This window comes from Dreissena polymorpha, chromosome 11 (assembly GCF_020536995.1).
Source record: "Dreissena polymorpha isolate Duluth1 chromosome 11, UMN_Dpol_1.0, whole genome shotgun sequence".
Classification (NCBI taxonomy): Eukaryota; Metazoa; Mollusca; class Bivalvia; order Myida; family Dreissenidae; genus Dreissena; species Dreissena polymorpha.
Window position 1 is genome coordinate 24,559,998 of NC_068365.1, and position 16,826 is coordinate 24,576,823.

Below are 16,826 nucleotides of genomic sequence, written 5' to 3' on the forward strand. Positions count from 1 at the left end.
TGAAACAATGGGAAGCATCACTACCAACAGGAGATGTGCATATTATCAGCCGGTTATAGTCGGATGATTTTTCACAGAGTAATGACCCTTTGAAATTTTCCATTAACTGTACATATAGTGCAATTCTTGTCCAGGCTATTTCTCAGCAACTAATGAACGGAATTTAATGTAACTTTATGGGAAGCTTCACTACCAAAAGGAGAGGTGCATGTTATCAGCCAGTTCTGGTCGGATGATTTTTCATAGAGTTATGGCCCTTTGAAATTTTCCATTAACTGTACATATAGTGCAATTCTTGTCCGGGCTATTTCTCAGCAACTAATGACTGGATTTCAATGAAACTTTATGGGAAGCTTCACTACCAAGAGGAGATGTGCATATTATCAGCCAGTTCTCGTTGGATGATTTTTCACAGAGTTATGGCCCTTTGAAATGTTCCATTGTACATATAGTGCAATTCTTGTCCGAGCTATTTCTCAGCAACTAATGAATGGAATCCAATGTTACTTTATGGGAAGCTTCACTACCAAAAGGAGATGTGCATATTATCAGCCAGTTCTGGTCCGTCCGTCCGTGCACAATTTTTGTCCGGGCTATTTCTCAGCAATTAATGACCGGAATTCAATGAAACAATGGGAAGCATCACTACCAACAGGAGATGTGCATATTATCAGCCAGTTCTCGTTGGATGATTTTTCACAGAGTTATGACCCTTTGAAATTTTCCATTAACTGTACATATAAAGCAATTCTTGTCCGGGCTATTTCTCAGCAACTAATGAAAGGAATTCAATGAAACCTTAATGGGAAGCTTCACTACCAACAGGAAATGTGCATATTATCAGCCGGTTATGGTAGGATGATTTTTCACAGAGTTATGGCTCTTTGAAATTTTCTATAAACTGTACATATAGTGCAATTCTTGTCTGGGCTATTTCTCCCCAACTATTGACTGGAATTCAATGAAGCTTTATGGGAAGCTAAACTACCTTGAGGAGATGCGCATGTTATTTGTAGGTTCTGGTTAGATGATTTATTTAGAGAGTTATGGCCATTTGAAAATTTTAAGTTGCTAAACCATCCATCGTATTATTTTGTCCAAAGTTTTTCCCCTCAAGACGTTTCCTTTTATCTGAATATATAGTGCAATATTGTTACAAAAAAAAACTTTGGGGAGCATCATCCGTCTCCGACAGTTCCTTGTTATCCCCACGTTTTTCGGAAAAAAAAGTGGGGATATTGTGGTGATGTGCGTCCGTCTGTCTGTCCGTCCGTCCTGGCCACCTGCTGCTCCTACACTATTAGCACTAGAACATTGAAACTTACATACATGGTAGCTATAAGCATATGTGAGACGGTGACTGTGACGGAATTTTGATCTGACCCCTGGGTCAAAAGTTATGGGGGTTGGGGCAGGGCCGGGGCAGAGATTTTCACTTATTTTTATGCCACCGGTATGGTGCATTGGCCATAACTTTTGCAATAATGATTATAGCAACATGATATTTGGCATGCATGTGTATCTCATGGAGCTGCACGTTTTAAGTGGTTAAAGGTTAAGGTCAAGGTCATCCTTCAAGGTCAAAGGTCATAAAAACAAATCCAAGGGAAGTAATAAGCTTTTAAGGGAGGTAAGTAAATAACCTGCCAAATGATATAAAAAATTTAAATAAATCAAAGTGGCGCATAGAGTTACACAGTAGTGGCGCAGAGATGTATTTAGTATTCAATTGTTTGTGTTAACTCATCTGTGAAATGGTTTAGCTCATCCATCTTATGTTTATTCAAGGGATTATAAAATATTGGCGCAAAGGGACACCTGTATATGAGAGAAGAGATAGAACGCAGTCAAGCATAAAAAGCATGAGAAACTCATGGAATAGAGCCTCAAGAATCTATAAAAAGGCTGAAACTTTCAATTTGTGCAATTACAATTTTAGACTCATTACTGAAAATCTGTCAAAATGTTCAAGTGAGAAAAATGTGAGAAACAATTTAAAGCAAGATGGGCTTTGAACAGGCACATCAAAGACAGACATGAAATTCAACATATTCATTGTTGTGTACAAGATTGCAATAGAAAATTTCTGAGACGCTACTATTAAGTCAACCATTTAACCTCAAAACATAAATTTTCCAAAACAGAAGCAAGAAGATTGGCTATAAGAGAGCATGTTCAGCCATCTCATAAGTATTTCCAATTAGGATGACATGTACATAATTGACTACAGTGAAGTTGATTCATTATTAGATTTGTTAGGAGAGCAGGATGAGGAGGAGAAATTAGGGTATAGATTTTCACTCATTTTTTAGGTTATTTTACATGAACTTCTTCCTTTCTACATTGAATTACTTCAAATTTATACTGAACATCTCTTATGACAATACGGTCAATCTCAACTATGCATGGCCCCATTACCAACCCTGGTCCGCCCCTGTGTCAAACATGCAGTGTGGGGATACGCGTCGGCCTGTGCCGCGCCATTTCTAGTTTCTGATATGTTATCAAATATGGCATCATTTAGAAAACCATGATAACATTGCCAGACTGTTTGAAACAAACCTTAGTCTCAGATTGTATGGTTTGTAAAACAAGTTCATAAAATTTAATGTTAATGTTAATTTGATTAATTATTTTCTATGCTTTGATGGTACAATTCACATTTTATATTGTTGTTAGCTATGTGGGTGTCAAATGCCAAGAATGAGATCAATTAGTGAGCAAAAAATGTTATGATATTTACTTTAAACCTGTTAATAGCTCAATTGCATCGAAAGCCTCAGGTTTATTGAAATGCTCTTGAGTCCGTTTCCTGCTCCTAGAACCAGTACTTTGTGTCTTTGGGGGAGATCTAATGAACGCTCCAACAGTGGGGATCGAATCCATGACCTCCCGGTCGCTAGGTGGACACCATATGCATACCACCACGGCGTTCTGATATTTCAAAGATTAATTGTGGTAATTTTATTCAATGTTTATAGCCCTTTCCCACTTAGAAGCTAAGTGGAAATGTGCAAACAGCATAAAACCAAAACATATGCGAGTAACTCGTAGTCTGTTCAGGTTTTATGCTGTTTACTACTCATCATTATTTAATGGTTGGAAATGAAGCCTTTAAAACTTAATTATACACAATGTAATAAGAAAGGTCTTTAATTAAATTTAACTTTCTAAGGGACTACAAGTGCGTCAAATACGTATTTAAGTGGTAAAGGGTTTAAGTACCGTTATCATAAAAACATGAGTTTTCTTAAAAAGAAAATCACAGTATATAATTATTGTAATGCATTTATTTCCCAAAACATATGCACATTGACAAGTAAAATCAACTATTAATATTTGATGCAATTCATGCATTTTATATAAGCTAATAGTGTTCCCAAGTAACAGGTCAATTTTTATGAGCTATCAAGTAAACAAAAATATTAATAAAGGCCATTTAGGTATGTGCATTTCAAATATAGTGATATCTTTGATAAGGGATTGAATTGTATTTCCAATATGTTTTCAATATTTGAAAAATTACCATAGGTAATTAACAGGCGCTGAATTAATAGTTATAATCAATTCTAAACATGCTGTCATATTGTTTTTATTTGTGGTTAGTTATACGGGAAATTTTCATATTTGATATTCAGTTCCTGATTTAATAATGATTTTGTCTGTGGCATGTATTGCATCTATTTTGGTTGTTGACAGAAATGATTCTTCATGTTTGACATTTTGAGAATTGATTAAGTTAGCCTTAATGCATGTGCGTAAAGTACCGTCTTGTGCCTTTGGACGACTCTAAATTGCACTTGCATTAAGCCCTGTTTTCCCAGAACGCGACTTGTATGATAATCCTACTAAAACTAAAATAATGAAAACCTCATCCCACCAGGAAATTATAATAAATAACCTTGCTGTGACAGCCTAAGCATCAACGCCATCTGTTCATTTACAATACACCACTAAATTATAAATGTCATGCTCACTTATATCTACTTTCTTCAACTTCAGGTCTGATTAGTATCACACTTAGGTAGATCACACTCAGTAAAGACAAAAAGACATTGTAAATGTTTTACAGGCACAACATTGCACATGTCTTACAGGCTTAAAAACAGGTTGATACATGTTGTTTGTTAGTGGTGATATCCTTACTGCTTAACAAGTTAACCAGCAGCCATTGTTGACCAAACATTTATGATGTAATAAGAGCAGATTTATTTAAATTTAAGAACTTCATAATTTGATAAAATTTTATTGAAATGTTGCATATTTGGTTGACGCTTTAATGGTTTTTATAAAATGTGAAAAATAATCTATTTGAGCTTTAAAAAGCCATGTCAAGAACAATTTTTCTGCAGTATATTTAGTGTTAACGTTTGTTTTCTTTCAGATGTCGTGAATTTAGACTTAAAATGCACGCTGCGAGTTCTCTATAACATCTTCACCAAATACAAGGATGCCACTGTTGCCTAGGAAACCAAAGACTCCCTCATCTGACCTTACTGTTGCCATGGCAATCATAGTTTACAAAGAAGAAGAATCGAAGATAAGGTTGAAAATCCAAATTATTCATGAAACTGTTTGAATCTCTGTCATTTTCATCATGATTATGTTAAAAAGTCATTTTTCATAAAACATCATAATAGAAATATGAATTTTAAATCTTAAATTTCAATGTGCTTTTGTAATAAGAAATATTTGGTTTGAAATGCACTGAATATGTTTATTATACTCTTGTATAGTTCCATTAATTTATTGCCATTTTCCTAACTCCAATTATGGAGCAAAAAAAGGGAAGCAAATTATAAATATGAGACACATTCTGGGTAAACTGGGCCTTATGTAAAGTATCGTCCCAGATAGGCCTGTGCAGTCACCACAAGCTAGTCAAGGAAGTCACGTTCCACTTTTTAGCTTTTTCGTGAAAGGCGAAAAGAGTCTTCCCTTATTAGCGTGTACAAACTGCACAGGCTTACGAGTGACAAAACTTTATGCACATGCATTTTACCTGGTTTTAGCAGAGGGCTACTCATACACTGACTTGATTACAGTAGGAATACTTGAACTGATTATGCAGTTGATTAAGGTGTAACTGAAAATCATGATTTGTCATACATAAGGAGCACTCCATGTACACAGTTGCTTAGCTCAACTTATACCTCAATTTGAAAATCAAATTGAATTCAATGGACTGATAATGCAATGTTATACTGCCTAGCAACCATTTTAAACATGGTACAGAGAGGCTATTCTTATGGTTTGCAGCTTCTGCCCATATGACCCATGCTTATTATGTTAATCAGTTTTGTTCACAGATTGTAAAAAGTAATGATCTAAGACTTATATACAAATAGTGTTAAACTAGCTTGACCTTAAAATAAATCATGCAGAAACATTGTGTTAATCATTAAATTGAATTATCTTATCACTTTAGAGATTTTTATAATTTAGAGGTCATTATAAAGCTCAAGCTAGTCCTGAAATGTGAAACAGAAAATGATGTTTTGACTATCTATTTTTCCTTGGAGTCTAAAGACTGCATTTCTCTATTGTGGTATTATTTGTTAAGTATATTTTTCTGCTATCTTGTATGTATGAGACATATTAATAATGAATATTGACAGTTGATGCTGATTATTTCAGATTAAAATTGTTACAATTGTTATGTTTTTTGCAAACATTTTGTACAACTTTCACATGTGTTCTTCTCTTTGTAAATAGTTGTAGTTTTATATAGGAGCTTATTATATTTGTAATATAGTGTATGTGTTAATAAGTTTCTGTTTTATGTAACTTTTGCATTGTTAACAGGAGCAGTCATATTTGTCTTTTATAGATGAGTGACTGCTAATTTTGTATTACCCGAATACCTGTTATTTTCACATATTTAGGTGATGTTTGATTTAGAATTAACTTAAAATGTATAAATGAATAGCGATTATGAGTTTGATCTATATCATCAGAATATAAACTCTACAATTTGACAACATATTCTTCAGTTATAATGAAAGCGATATTTTACATTTTGGAACTTCTTTTCCAACTGTCAACCAAAACATCGGTTTAAGCACTAGCCAAACCTCATACTTACCCCAGAATTAATCCCAAACGAAAGTGTGAGTCAGGGTGTAGTGTTCCAAAAACTAGGTCTTCAGGTTGATATTTTGAAGACCTTTTGATCTCTCCAAAGGCCACATTAATGACCCAATCTAATGAAACATTTATGACTTAATTTTATAAAACTTGGTCAGATTGTTTACCTCTACATTACATTTTCTGGTCTGAGCTCGAATCTGGGTTATGTGAATCCAAAATCTAGGTCATCAGGTCAAACCTTATAAAAGCCTTGTTATCACCCTAGAGTCAATTCAGGAGTCAATCTTGATAAAACTTGGTAAAAAAGTTTATCTTGACAATATCTAGAACAAGTTTAAATCTGGGTCATGTGTATATAGAAACAAGGTTAAAAGGTTTAATGTTAAAAAAACAAACACGTATCACTGAAGGAGCAACATTAAAGACTCAAGCTTTCTAAAAACCTAATACCCGGTAAGAATGTTTATCTTGACAATAACTTGATAAAGCTTGAATCCAGGTCGGATTCATCAAAATCTAGGTCACCAGGTCAAATCTTTATTAAGAAAAACACCTTGTTACCACTCCAGATACCTGATTTGTGACACAGTCTTGATAAAGTTTGTTTGGAATATTTATATTAGAAAGCCATGTTTGAATCTGGGTCAAGTCAGGTCTAAAATTAGATCACCAGTTCAAGTCTTCCACATTTGGTGTCAGTGAATTCTTGTGAGCGATGAACGGCCATCATGGCCCTCATGGTCCATTTTGTATGGGCAATATTGGTATTTTGCACTTGACATGTAATGAAAGTTTAAGAATTTAACTGTCTTTACATGTACACTATATTTGAGATAAAACATAAATTGTTCAAGCAGTATCTTTCAGAATACATGTTTTTTGCCTGTCTTCTTTTGAATCTCCATCTTAAAAATTGATTCTGTTTGTTTTTTTTAATTCTGTAAGTTTGCAACTATTTTAAAATGTTAACATATCAGTATGGGAAGTAATGTTACAATATTGTACAAACTAAGAAACTTGTGATTTTGTTGTAAGCTCTGATGTCATCAGCATCTTGAACTAAAGACCAATGTGAAGAACTGATCAAGCATTAAAATTTCCTCTTGCCTACGTTTATTTTTTTGTTACAAAATCTTAAAAAAAATTTAGAGACCTGATGCTTCCAATAATATTCTTTGATGTGGCTTGTACACTTTTTGTCATCTATATTTGTTTTATAATATATATTTTTATTTAATGCTAATTGATGTTAATACTACCCATGCCCCAAATTAATGCAGAATGATATTTGTCAATAATTATTATTACCTTTAATTTATTAATTACCAGTTATTAAGTAGATGAATCAACAAATTCATTTTCAATTATTTTACATCAGGAAAGACATATGTGCCATACATGAAAATTCTTATATTGTTTACCTGCTTTCTTTGTGATTCTACATATTCAATATGTATGTATTTTTTGTTAACAAAAATTGTGCCAGATAATAGACAGACATTTGGATTTCTGTTTTATAATTTATTAAAAACCTATAATTGTATGTAACAAACATTATATATAATCACTTGCATGACCACATATATATATTGCATAGAGGGAATAAGTTCTCTTGATATAACTTTAATTATGCACATGATTCACACATTCACATCTGTTATAGTTGTTATTTTGGGAGAAAAGCAGTATGTTAAAACTAATTTGTTTAAATGTTAGTTGATAATTTATATTAGCCGTGCTCTGTGAAAAGGGGGTTTAATGCATGTGCGTAGTGTCTTTCCAGATTAGCCTGTGCAGTATGCACAGGCTAATTCGGGACTGCACTTTCTGCCTAATCTTGATTTTTGCTATGAAGAGACTTTCTTGAAAGGAAAAATATCATAAAAGCGGAAAGTGTCGTCCCTGATTAGCTTGTGCGGACTGCACAGGCTAATCTGTGACGACGATTTTATGCACATGCATTAAACCCTTTTTTCAGATAGCATGGCTCATGTTTTTTATTTTACTGTCAAAATACAATGCAACTGGTCTTTTATCTTGTGTAACTGCTCCTTTAGGGATAGTGGTGGGGTCCAACCCTTTATATTATGGTCAACCTAAACAAAGACAAAAGTCTATTAATCTATAAAAAAATAGTTGAGTTTTCAATGACGTGGCATTTCAAAACGATTAATGCATAATAATGGTTTTATTTTTCTCTTATTCTCTGAGAAGCCATGCATATTCTCTGCTGTGGAAGGATGGATATTCTCTGTAGACAAAGCAAATATGTGAAACTTTATTGTTCTTGAAATATTTACTTTCTATGATTTTTGTTACACAACTGTTTATATTTATTTCACGAAAAAGTAAGTTAATAAGCATAAAAGTTTAAGTTAATTAAATTGTCTTTTGGCATTTATCTTTCTCTGTGTTTGCTTTAGCTACTCATTTTTCAAGACATTTATTAAATGCAATTATGATATATTGCGTATTTGTGATCGTGAAATTCAATTTTGAAAGGTTTTTTAACTGACACTTCTGGATTCTTCAGCTACAAGTAAAACTGAATTAAATTTATTTTTATGTCCCCCACAACTATATTGGGGGACATATTGTTTTTGCCCTGTCTGTTGGTTTGATCCAACTTTAACATTTTGCCATAACTTTTGCAATATTGAAGATGGCAACTTCATATTTGGCATGCATGTGTATCTCATGGAGCTGCACATTTTGAGTGGTGAAAGGTCAAGGTCATCCTTCAAGGTCAAAGGTCTAAAAAAAATCAAAGCGGCGCAGAAGGGGACATAGTGTTTCCGACAAACACGTTTCTTGTTTAAATTGATAACCATAAAGAATTGTTTGTTTCTTCAGTTTTGTATATTTAGTAGTATGTGTACTGCATTTTAGCATTAATTTATTGATATTGTTATATATAAATGTGTTATTAGAAAGTTTGTATTACAGTATGCAATATGTTTTAACAATATATTTTAATTAAGATATATGTTTGCCCATATTATTTTATGTTATGGTGCTATAAATATTGTATGAGTAAAATAAAAGTTCAAATATACATGTGTTTTTTTTTAACAAGTATAACTATTAGTTAAACCGCACCAAATATAAAGGAAGAAACACAATATATGTAAACAGCAAATTCATTTATTCCTCTAGGTAATCCCTTCATCTATCTATCTATACTGTCACTCCCCTTGCGGGTATTATTGACAGCTATTCATTGACCTCATGCAAACTGCGATTTAACCTCGATTTTATAAATATATTCTTGAGAATGTAAATATGTGACAAAATAAAAAAAATCCAGTAAAGATTAACCAAATTAACTTTATGCAAAACATGTATATAAATTATTAAATCGGATTTAAAAGTGTTCGTGATTTCTACTTTCAGTTTCAAAGCTAACACGAAACTGAATATATACAGGTGATTCTCCTATAGCCTGCTTCTAGTTGATATTAGTATACACGTATACCTATGATCTTTAGCCGACAATTCATACATAACACCTTAACACCGCGCACATGAACAAATGCACACTTTGCTGCTGCCTTCTAATTATAAGCACCCGTAATGCATGTTGTACATGCATATATACTCGTTACTAAGATTATACGTTGTGAGTTTTCCGTGGATATGACTCACTATGTACACGGTGCAACTTAAATACACAGGCCCATATAACACCGTGTTCAGCCAGAACACCTACGTATTTTTAGACAGAGATGACGACAAAATCTGGCTCGCTTGATTGGATTAGCCAATCAGATAGCGGTATTCAATACACCTGTCCCTCCCATGCGCTAGACGTGTGCGCAATAAACGTGTACGTTACACGGATTCTTTGTATCATTCCTAACATACCTTTGAATGTGGACATTTTGGTCAATATTTCAATAACAAACAAAATCTGAGTCAAACAAACCTCTTGGATACATAGCTAAGGTAAGTTATTGGATGACCGATACATAAACAGTGAAAATCATGCTTTATTAAGCTTTAAAACTGCTTCGGACACTCAAAATGTCTGCTCGAGTTTTCGAATCTCTGAAATATTTGTCATATTTTCAGACCTAACTTCCGGGCGGTGTTGACTTACGGATTTTGTCCACATGTTAGTTTCGATTGTTTACAAAAATAAAAGTTATTGGGTGGCTTCGATAAGCATTTAAATGGATTATTTTTGTGTCTGGATTATGTACGCAACGTTCAGGGCTTCGGTGACCCAGTTTGCGAAGTTATGCCCAGCCAAAAAGCAAGTTTCGTATTTCGGTTGGAACAAACGGGTATGGATGCAGACATTTTGGGTGCTGCAGATACATCGCTTTTCAAATCTTCACAGTTATTATTGCCAATGATTGCAAATAAAGGAAGATAATTAATGGCATTAATTATGCAACATTAATTGCATCCAACTTAACTTTTTATAGTTTAAATATGATTTTAATGAAGGCACATGTACTTATAAAATATAATTGTTCAATTATGAATCAGTATGCTTCATTTTAATCTTAATACTGTAAAATACATGCTCAAGGAAGGTGAAAGAGGAATATACTAACAAAATATTATGCAATTAACGAAGCTTTCATGATTATATTCATCTAATTCCTTGTTGTGAAATGCCTTTGTCATGTTTAATTGAATATTGATTGACTTCTTGACATGTACAGTTGATTGCATTGGTAGGTCTGTCACTTGGTTGCATTTTTCATAGCCATAGGCATTTTCAGTAACTGATTACACACTATGTACTGTTTGAATGCTATTAACCATTGGTCTGATCTTTCATCTTCCTGTGATAAAATCTAAATAACAATATTGAGTTATCTCAATCAACTATTCAAGTACTGATTTAGATGCTATAAAGATAGCTGTGCATATCTCAACCATCTTGTGTGCACATATCTTGATAAAAAGCTTTTATAGGAGAAGTGTATTTTGCAGATTGGTCTGTTGATTAATGTGCGATATGTATAACATCTACACATAAAAACTTGTTCATTTTGGATTTATTTATGCACACACATTTTGATATTGCTACCATTTTAACTGACTGGCAATACATTTAACAGTGGATTGTATTTTCACAAAGTTTGTTCTGTTCACAGCTGTTGTGCATTCATTGTGGCATTAAATAATTTCAAACATGTAAGTGGCAAGTTTTGTGTTCATATTGTTAATGTTAATATTGCATGGCTTATACTGAATTTGTGCATACTAATCCACAAATGTTACAGCACAGCACTTATTGTTTGATTTTTGGAAGTCACAATACAATTATTTATAAAAGTTGTTGCCCAGCAACATGGCTGCTACTTGTCCTCTGCATTTTACAATGCAGCCTTTCATAATTGCTGTAGTTTGTTTTTTAAATGATTTTGTAATATTTATGCGCTCTGATACTATATCAATGATGTCTTCAAACTTATATTATAAATACTGTTTTACAATAAACATTCACATGTCTGAACTCTAATGATTTCACATATATTAATTTTACAAATTATTATTATTATGATTATTATGAATCATTAAATGAAAACTAGTATAAATCATTGAAATTGATTAATTACAGTAACTAATTATTCAAATTAAACAAAGATGTTATTTTTAAAATGCAAAATACAGCTTGAGTAATGTGATATTGTAATAATTACACAGTTCAGTAAACATGGTCAATCAGCAAATGGAAGAAAAGCGAACATGGTTCTTTAAACTTTTGATTCAGTGTTGCACTGGGTTTGTTAAATGTTAGGATGTCTTTTATGCATGGCAATTTTAGTGTGGGTTGTTTATTTAGCAAACATTACAAACAAATAATTCTTTGACATTAAGCAATTGTCATTGCAAATATTTGGAAATATGCAAGACCCTGCTACTTCTTGATAGTTTACATGTTTGCTTTGGAGTTATTTGTGAAATGCAGTGTATGTGGAACACTAGGGAATCAAGAATGTGAGTGATTTTATTCCTTTCAAGTTTTGACTATGTATAGAGTTTCATATTGACATGTGATCAAATTAAAATAATGCATGTACAGTATTAAAATCTATAAGGCACAACTGGACAACATTTGAACAATCATTTTTTTTCTTTCTATAAATTAAAAAAAAAATTCAAATATTTTACTCTTGAATACCACTTTTATTAAGTCTAAAGCCGTATATTTAACTATTAAAAAATTCATAGCAATGTTTTATGTTTGTTTATTATATTTATAACAATTATGTTTGTTTTTTGGAATATTATTATTTCAAAATTATTACAAAGTAACAGAGTTAAGCTCGAAGTTTTCACAAACACATTCTTCTTCTACACACTTCTTAGTTCTAATGTAAATATTCTAATTATAGATATTACAATTTCTATTCAACATGAATCACTGTTATATGTATTTGAAAGAACTCAACTGCCCAAAAATGTGTTTGCAAGCTGTATGAGCCGAAATTTGCACCACAATGGGTCTTGGTAAAAGATGTGGATTGTACTATAATTGCTTAAGCTCCCAAAAATGATGAAAGAAGAACATTTAAGTAGGGCTTCATCCTGCTTAACAAATTCATATCTAATTCATTATTGTCTTTTTTCAACCGCTTTGGAATGGTACCTTCACGGGTCTTATAAGAAAAATTAATGGAGTTATTACATATTTTGGAAATTTATAATGCAAAGTGGGAACAATGGATAAAAATATGCATGTAGGGATAAATGTTCCAAAGATCGGATTGGGAATGGTGCTGTTTACTGGTACCAACTTAATGTAGAGGAACAACGCTTCAAATTATTAATGATAGGGTTTTCAAATGGTTAAGCTAATAAAATGTAGCCACATATATTTCTATGAAAGAAGCCAAAATGGTAACATTTAAATTGTAGGCACTGGATAATTTGGGTAAGAGTAAGAGTGAGGCCTGAGGAAACATATGAAAAATATACTGCAACTGTTTTCTCATTTAAGATTTTTTTGTTTTATTTTAAGAATGCTAAGGTATTCCTGATAATTGTTTCAGGATTTTCCCGTTTGTTCCCCATATCATGTCCTCGCCGTCATGGGGGAACCTTGAGCCATCCAACATCGCAAACAACAACAACAACGGGATCTCAAAGTCTGAGGCAGAATACCTGCAGAAGTCCTGGGGTAACATGGACGGCCCTCCATCGGTCCCAAATGGTCCCTCTGTCCCCGCACCGCCCAAATCTGAAAACGATGATGACCTGAATGACGAAGAACTTGGAAATGATGCAGAGGGGGTTTGGAGTCCGGATATCGAACAAAGTTTCCAAGAAGCACTTGCAATTTATCCACCATGTGGACGCAGAAAAATAATTCTCTCAGATGAAGGAAAAATGTACGGTGAGTATTGATGAATATAGATTTAAATGAATTATAGTTTCTGATATTGTGGTATTTATTGGCGATGGTTTTTCCGTCTAGTCATTTTTTCACTCCACTCTTTTTCTTTAATATCGGCTTAAAATGTGACCACTCTTGTGACGAAAATGCATATATATATATATATATATATATATGTATATATATTACAGTAATAGTTGACAGGTTTTTTCTCTAGCCATTTTGGGAAAAGGAGTCTGGTCAAATTGGGATTATTTTTAATTGATAAAATGGCAAATTATATTTGTTTATCGAAAAAATAGACCAAATTGGGATTTTTTATTAAAAAAAATATTGACACATTAGGACAAATCATACAAATTATAGTTATATATTTTGTTAGATGTTTGTGAAATAAAATTGTCATATAATGCATAGACACTTAAAAAAAAAAAAAGGATTTTTTTTCAATTTGGGTTTGGGATCGAATCCGTTTGCTTTGAGATCGGGTCTGTTTGTAAATAGCAGAAAAACACCTGGTTGATTAAGTCCAATTTAGTCATTTGTTAATTAAATTAAATAACTCAAATATCTTAGAATACATGATTTAGTTCATGATATACATGAACTGCTGCCATATAAATTTTGTCACAGTTTTTTCCTGCTATAGTGAAGTTGTAATTTGAACATTTTGAATTACATGAAAGTATCTCTTTAAATTAATCCTTTTATAATCTATATATAATTTGAACCTCTCAAGTTCAACAGTATTTCGGCAAAAAAATATAATGGTTGTCCAATGTAAAGGTGATTGTTTTGGCAAAAGCTCAGGGAAAATTATATTGCTACCACTGTTTAGGCTGGACTGTGTCATTGTTATTAAAAAATAACATGGGATTGGTTGAGTCATTGAAGCATATTTTGCTGAAGTAATACACCCACTATGATATAAGCACCTGTATTGATAAGTGTCTGAGGTTTACTATTATTTTGCTATGCTTATGATTCTCAGCTCCTTCATGTGTATAATGTAAATTTCTGTTTAAATCATGAATTTGACAAATCAAGCTTGCAGTGTTTTTCTTTACTGGTTAATTTATAAATATCCAGTAAGAACTGATTAAAAAGTAAGGCCAAATGCTTTTTTATAAGTTGTGTGGAAGGGATTTTTTAACATTTTAATAAGTGTATATGGGGGGTGAAATTAAAATGATTTTGTATGGCCTGCAATTGCAATTAAAAGTAAAACTGAGTGTTTGGATTTTTTGATCTGTGTTTTTTGTTTGGCTTATGGTTTATTATCCTAAAGATCCTGTTTGCAGGTAAATGCGTACACATCCCTTTTGGGTAGTAGCTATATTTTCTTGATTCACACATTGATTTAACTGATTACCATGAAAAGGGTTGAGAGTTAACAATGGTAGGTTTTATTAGAAATTAAGTGTCTCCAAGGATCCGTAAAAAACAACATGAACCAGGAACATTATACAGTGTTACAGTCACAACTAATTAGAAGTCATAAAAATTGGCGGAAAGTCATTAAGTGAAAGAATGGTTGTTTTCTAATTTCTATTGGATCTTTTGATGTTTTGTGTCATGGGTTCTTATTTGCAGTAGACTCAGTAATGATGGCAACTGATATGGTCCGAGTGACACAGGCTTTGCTGTTCCCCATTGTATTGTTTTACAATGTAATCAAAAGCATTTGTTTCTGTTAAGATTTCTCATCTTGAAAGAGAATACAAAGGGAAACCCAATATGGAACTGTTAACAAGAAGGCTGGGACTACATACATTTTGTACTTCACAAGTTGTTATCAGGGCGTAATACAACCGCATACAAGCCCGTCTTGGTTTTTGGGTTTTAACACTAGGCCTTTTTCTGGAGTTGTGATTTTTAACAAGAAGAAATCACCTTGTTTCATCTTGTATCTGATAGGTCTGATATTGTGTAGCAAGTTAACTACTTTGTTGACATGACGTATGCAGTCCTGTTTTTTGGGTCAAATTTGGTGCCAAAATTCATTCCCATTCCCAATGTAAAAAATATACCTTTTTCCCAAATGAGAGCTTTTAAAAAAAAGTTAAAATTGAAACGTTCAGTTTATCTCCCTATCCAGCATTATGACATAAACCTTAGCAATATAATGTTTCAATTGTAAAAAAAACACTCACAATGTTTCATTTTTTGTCAAAACAAATCTTTTTTACCTAATTCAAAGGGCTTCGAGCCCCATCGCCAAAACAGTGAAAAAATCAGCACTGATATAAATTATGAATGTATAATACCACCCATTTAGACCACAAAATGTGTCTGCAAGTTTTTATATTTTATTGTTTAAATTTTTTCCCTATAGCTCATTTGTTAAGTTTCGTTAGTTTATTGTATGGGTAACACTTTAAGATTTGTAAGTTTATTGTATGGATAGCACAACTGAAAAAGGGGGAAAAAGTTTTGAAAAAGCTGCTGTAATAATCATTTAAATGACAGGATGGCTGAGAGGATCCAAATAAAATCATATTCAAAATAAGTTTAATAAAACTGTACTTAATCAAACCTTTCAGGATCAAAATATAACCTTCCACACAGCAATCACCATGTCGGCTTGTTTATCTTGAGGCTTACCTATTAAAGCTAGCAGTAAAAAGTTGGTCGAAAATGAGTCACCGCTAGTCTGAGGTGCCCTGTTTGTAACCTACCTGTTGAACAATTCTTCCACAGGTACACTCACCTGTGCTAATTTAGAACTGTTGCAAAGATAATCTCTGGACTGTTTTGTTAGCATTTATTTAATAGGCTGTATTTTGGTTGTAGGCGGGTACAAGGCTTCTATTGCATAAAAACCTAAAATTTTAAAGCTGATTTTATCCATCATATAAAATTAAAAGGATGGTGCATTTTGTTGTTTTTTGCTTACTGATACATATTTGTCGAATCTGTACAGTTCACATAAGTGATCAAGGTTGCAGATATCTGTACATTTTAAGGAAAAATATAATGTTCGCAAAACATACCTCAGTCATTGAAATTCATATTTAAATCTACAAGCAAGTCAGGCTAGTACTATGGGAATTTGAACAAGCCCGAGTCAGATTTTACTAACCCAAACATTTTTGTTAAAAATGCAGATAAACATAACATAAAACATCCAAAGAAGCATTCATTTATTCAATCTTTAGAATACAATACAAATCAAATTTCACCCTCATCCAAGTTAGCTTCCTCGTCATCTGTGCCAGCCTCTTTCGGATCCTGAAATAAGAAGAAATTAAATTCACTCACAGATTTCAATCAAATCACAATTATAAATATATACATAAAGTTTAGGTAAAAAAATAGCAGAAATGTATCCCATATATCCATGTGAAAGAGAGAGCAAACCTGAACCACCAGAAAATAT

General features: G+C 32.7%; 2 protein-coding genes across 7 annotated transcripts in view; both read left to right on the top strand.

The window, feature by feature from the left end:
- The window catches only part of LOC127850220 (beta-parvin-like), a 66,463-nt gene extending 57,318 nt beyond the window's left edge, over positions 1 to 9,145 (top strand). For all 3 annotated transcript variants that reach the window (XM_052383091.1, XM_052383090.1, XM_052383092.1), the window contains exon 13: positions 4,385 to 9,145. In XM_052383091.1, coding sequence (XP_052239051.1) covers positions 4,385 to 4,467 — 83 coding nt within the window. In that variant the 3' untranslated portion in view covers positions 4,468 to 9,145. The remainder of the gene's footprint in view (positions 1 to 4,384) is intronic.
- A 741-nt stretch (positions 9,146 to 9,886) lies between these two features.
- LOC127850387 (transcriptional enhancer factor TEF-1-like) overlaps positions 9,887 to 16,826 on the top strand; it is a 28,047-nt gene continuing 21,107 nt past the window's right edge. Inside the window, exons 1-3 of one of the 4 annotated variants that reach the window (XM_052383398.1) lie at positions 9,899 to 10,035; positions 10,162 to 10,376; positions 13,104 to 13,447. In XM_052383398.1, coding sequence (XP_052239358.1) covers positions 13,129 to 13,447 — 319 coding nt within the window. In that variant the 5' untranslated portion in view covers positions 9,899 to 10,035; positions 10,162 to 10,376; positions 13,104 to 13,128. Of the gene's footprint in view, positions 10,036 to 10,161; positions 10,377 to 11,201; positions 11,242 to 11,814; positions 12,049 to 13,103; positions 13,448 to 16,826 lie in introns of those variants that run through there. The other 3 variants (XM_052383396.1, XM_052383397.1, XM_052383395.1) reach the window with 3 other exon arrangements.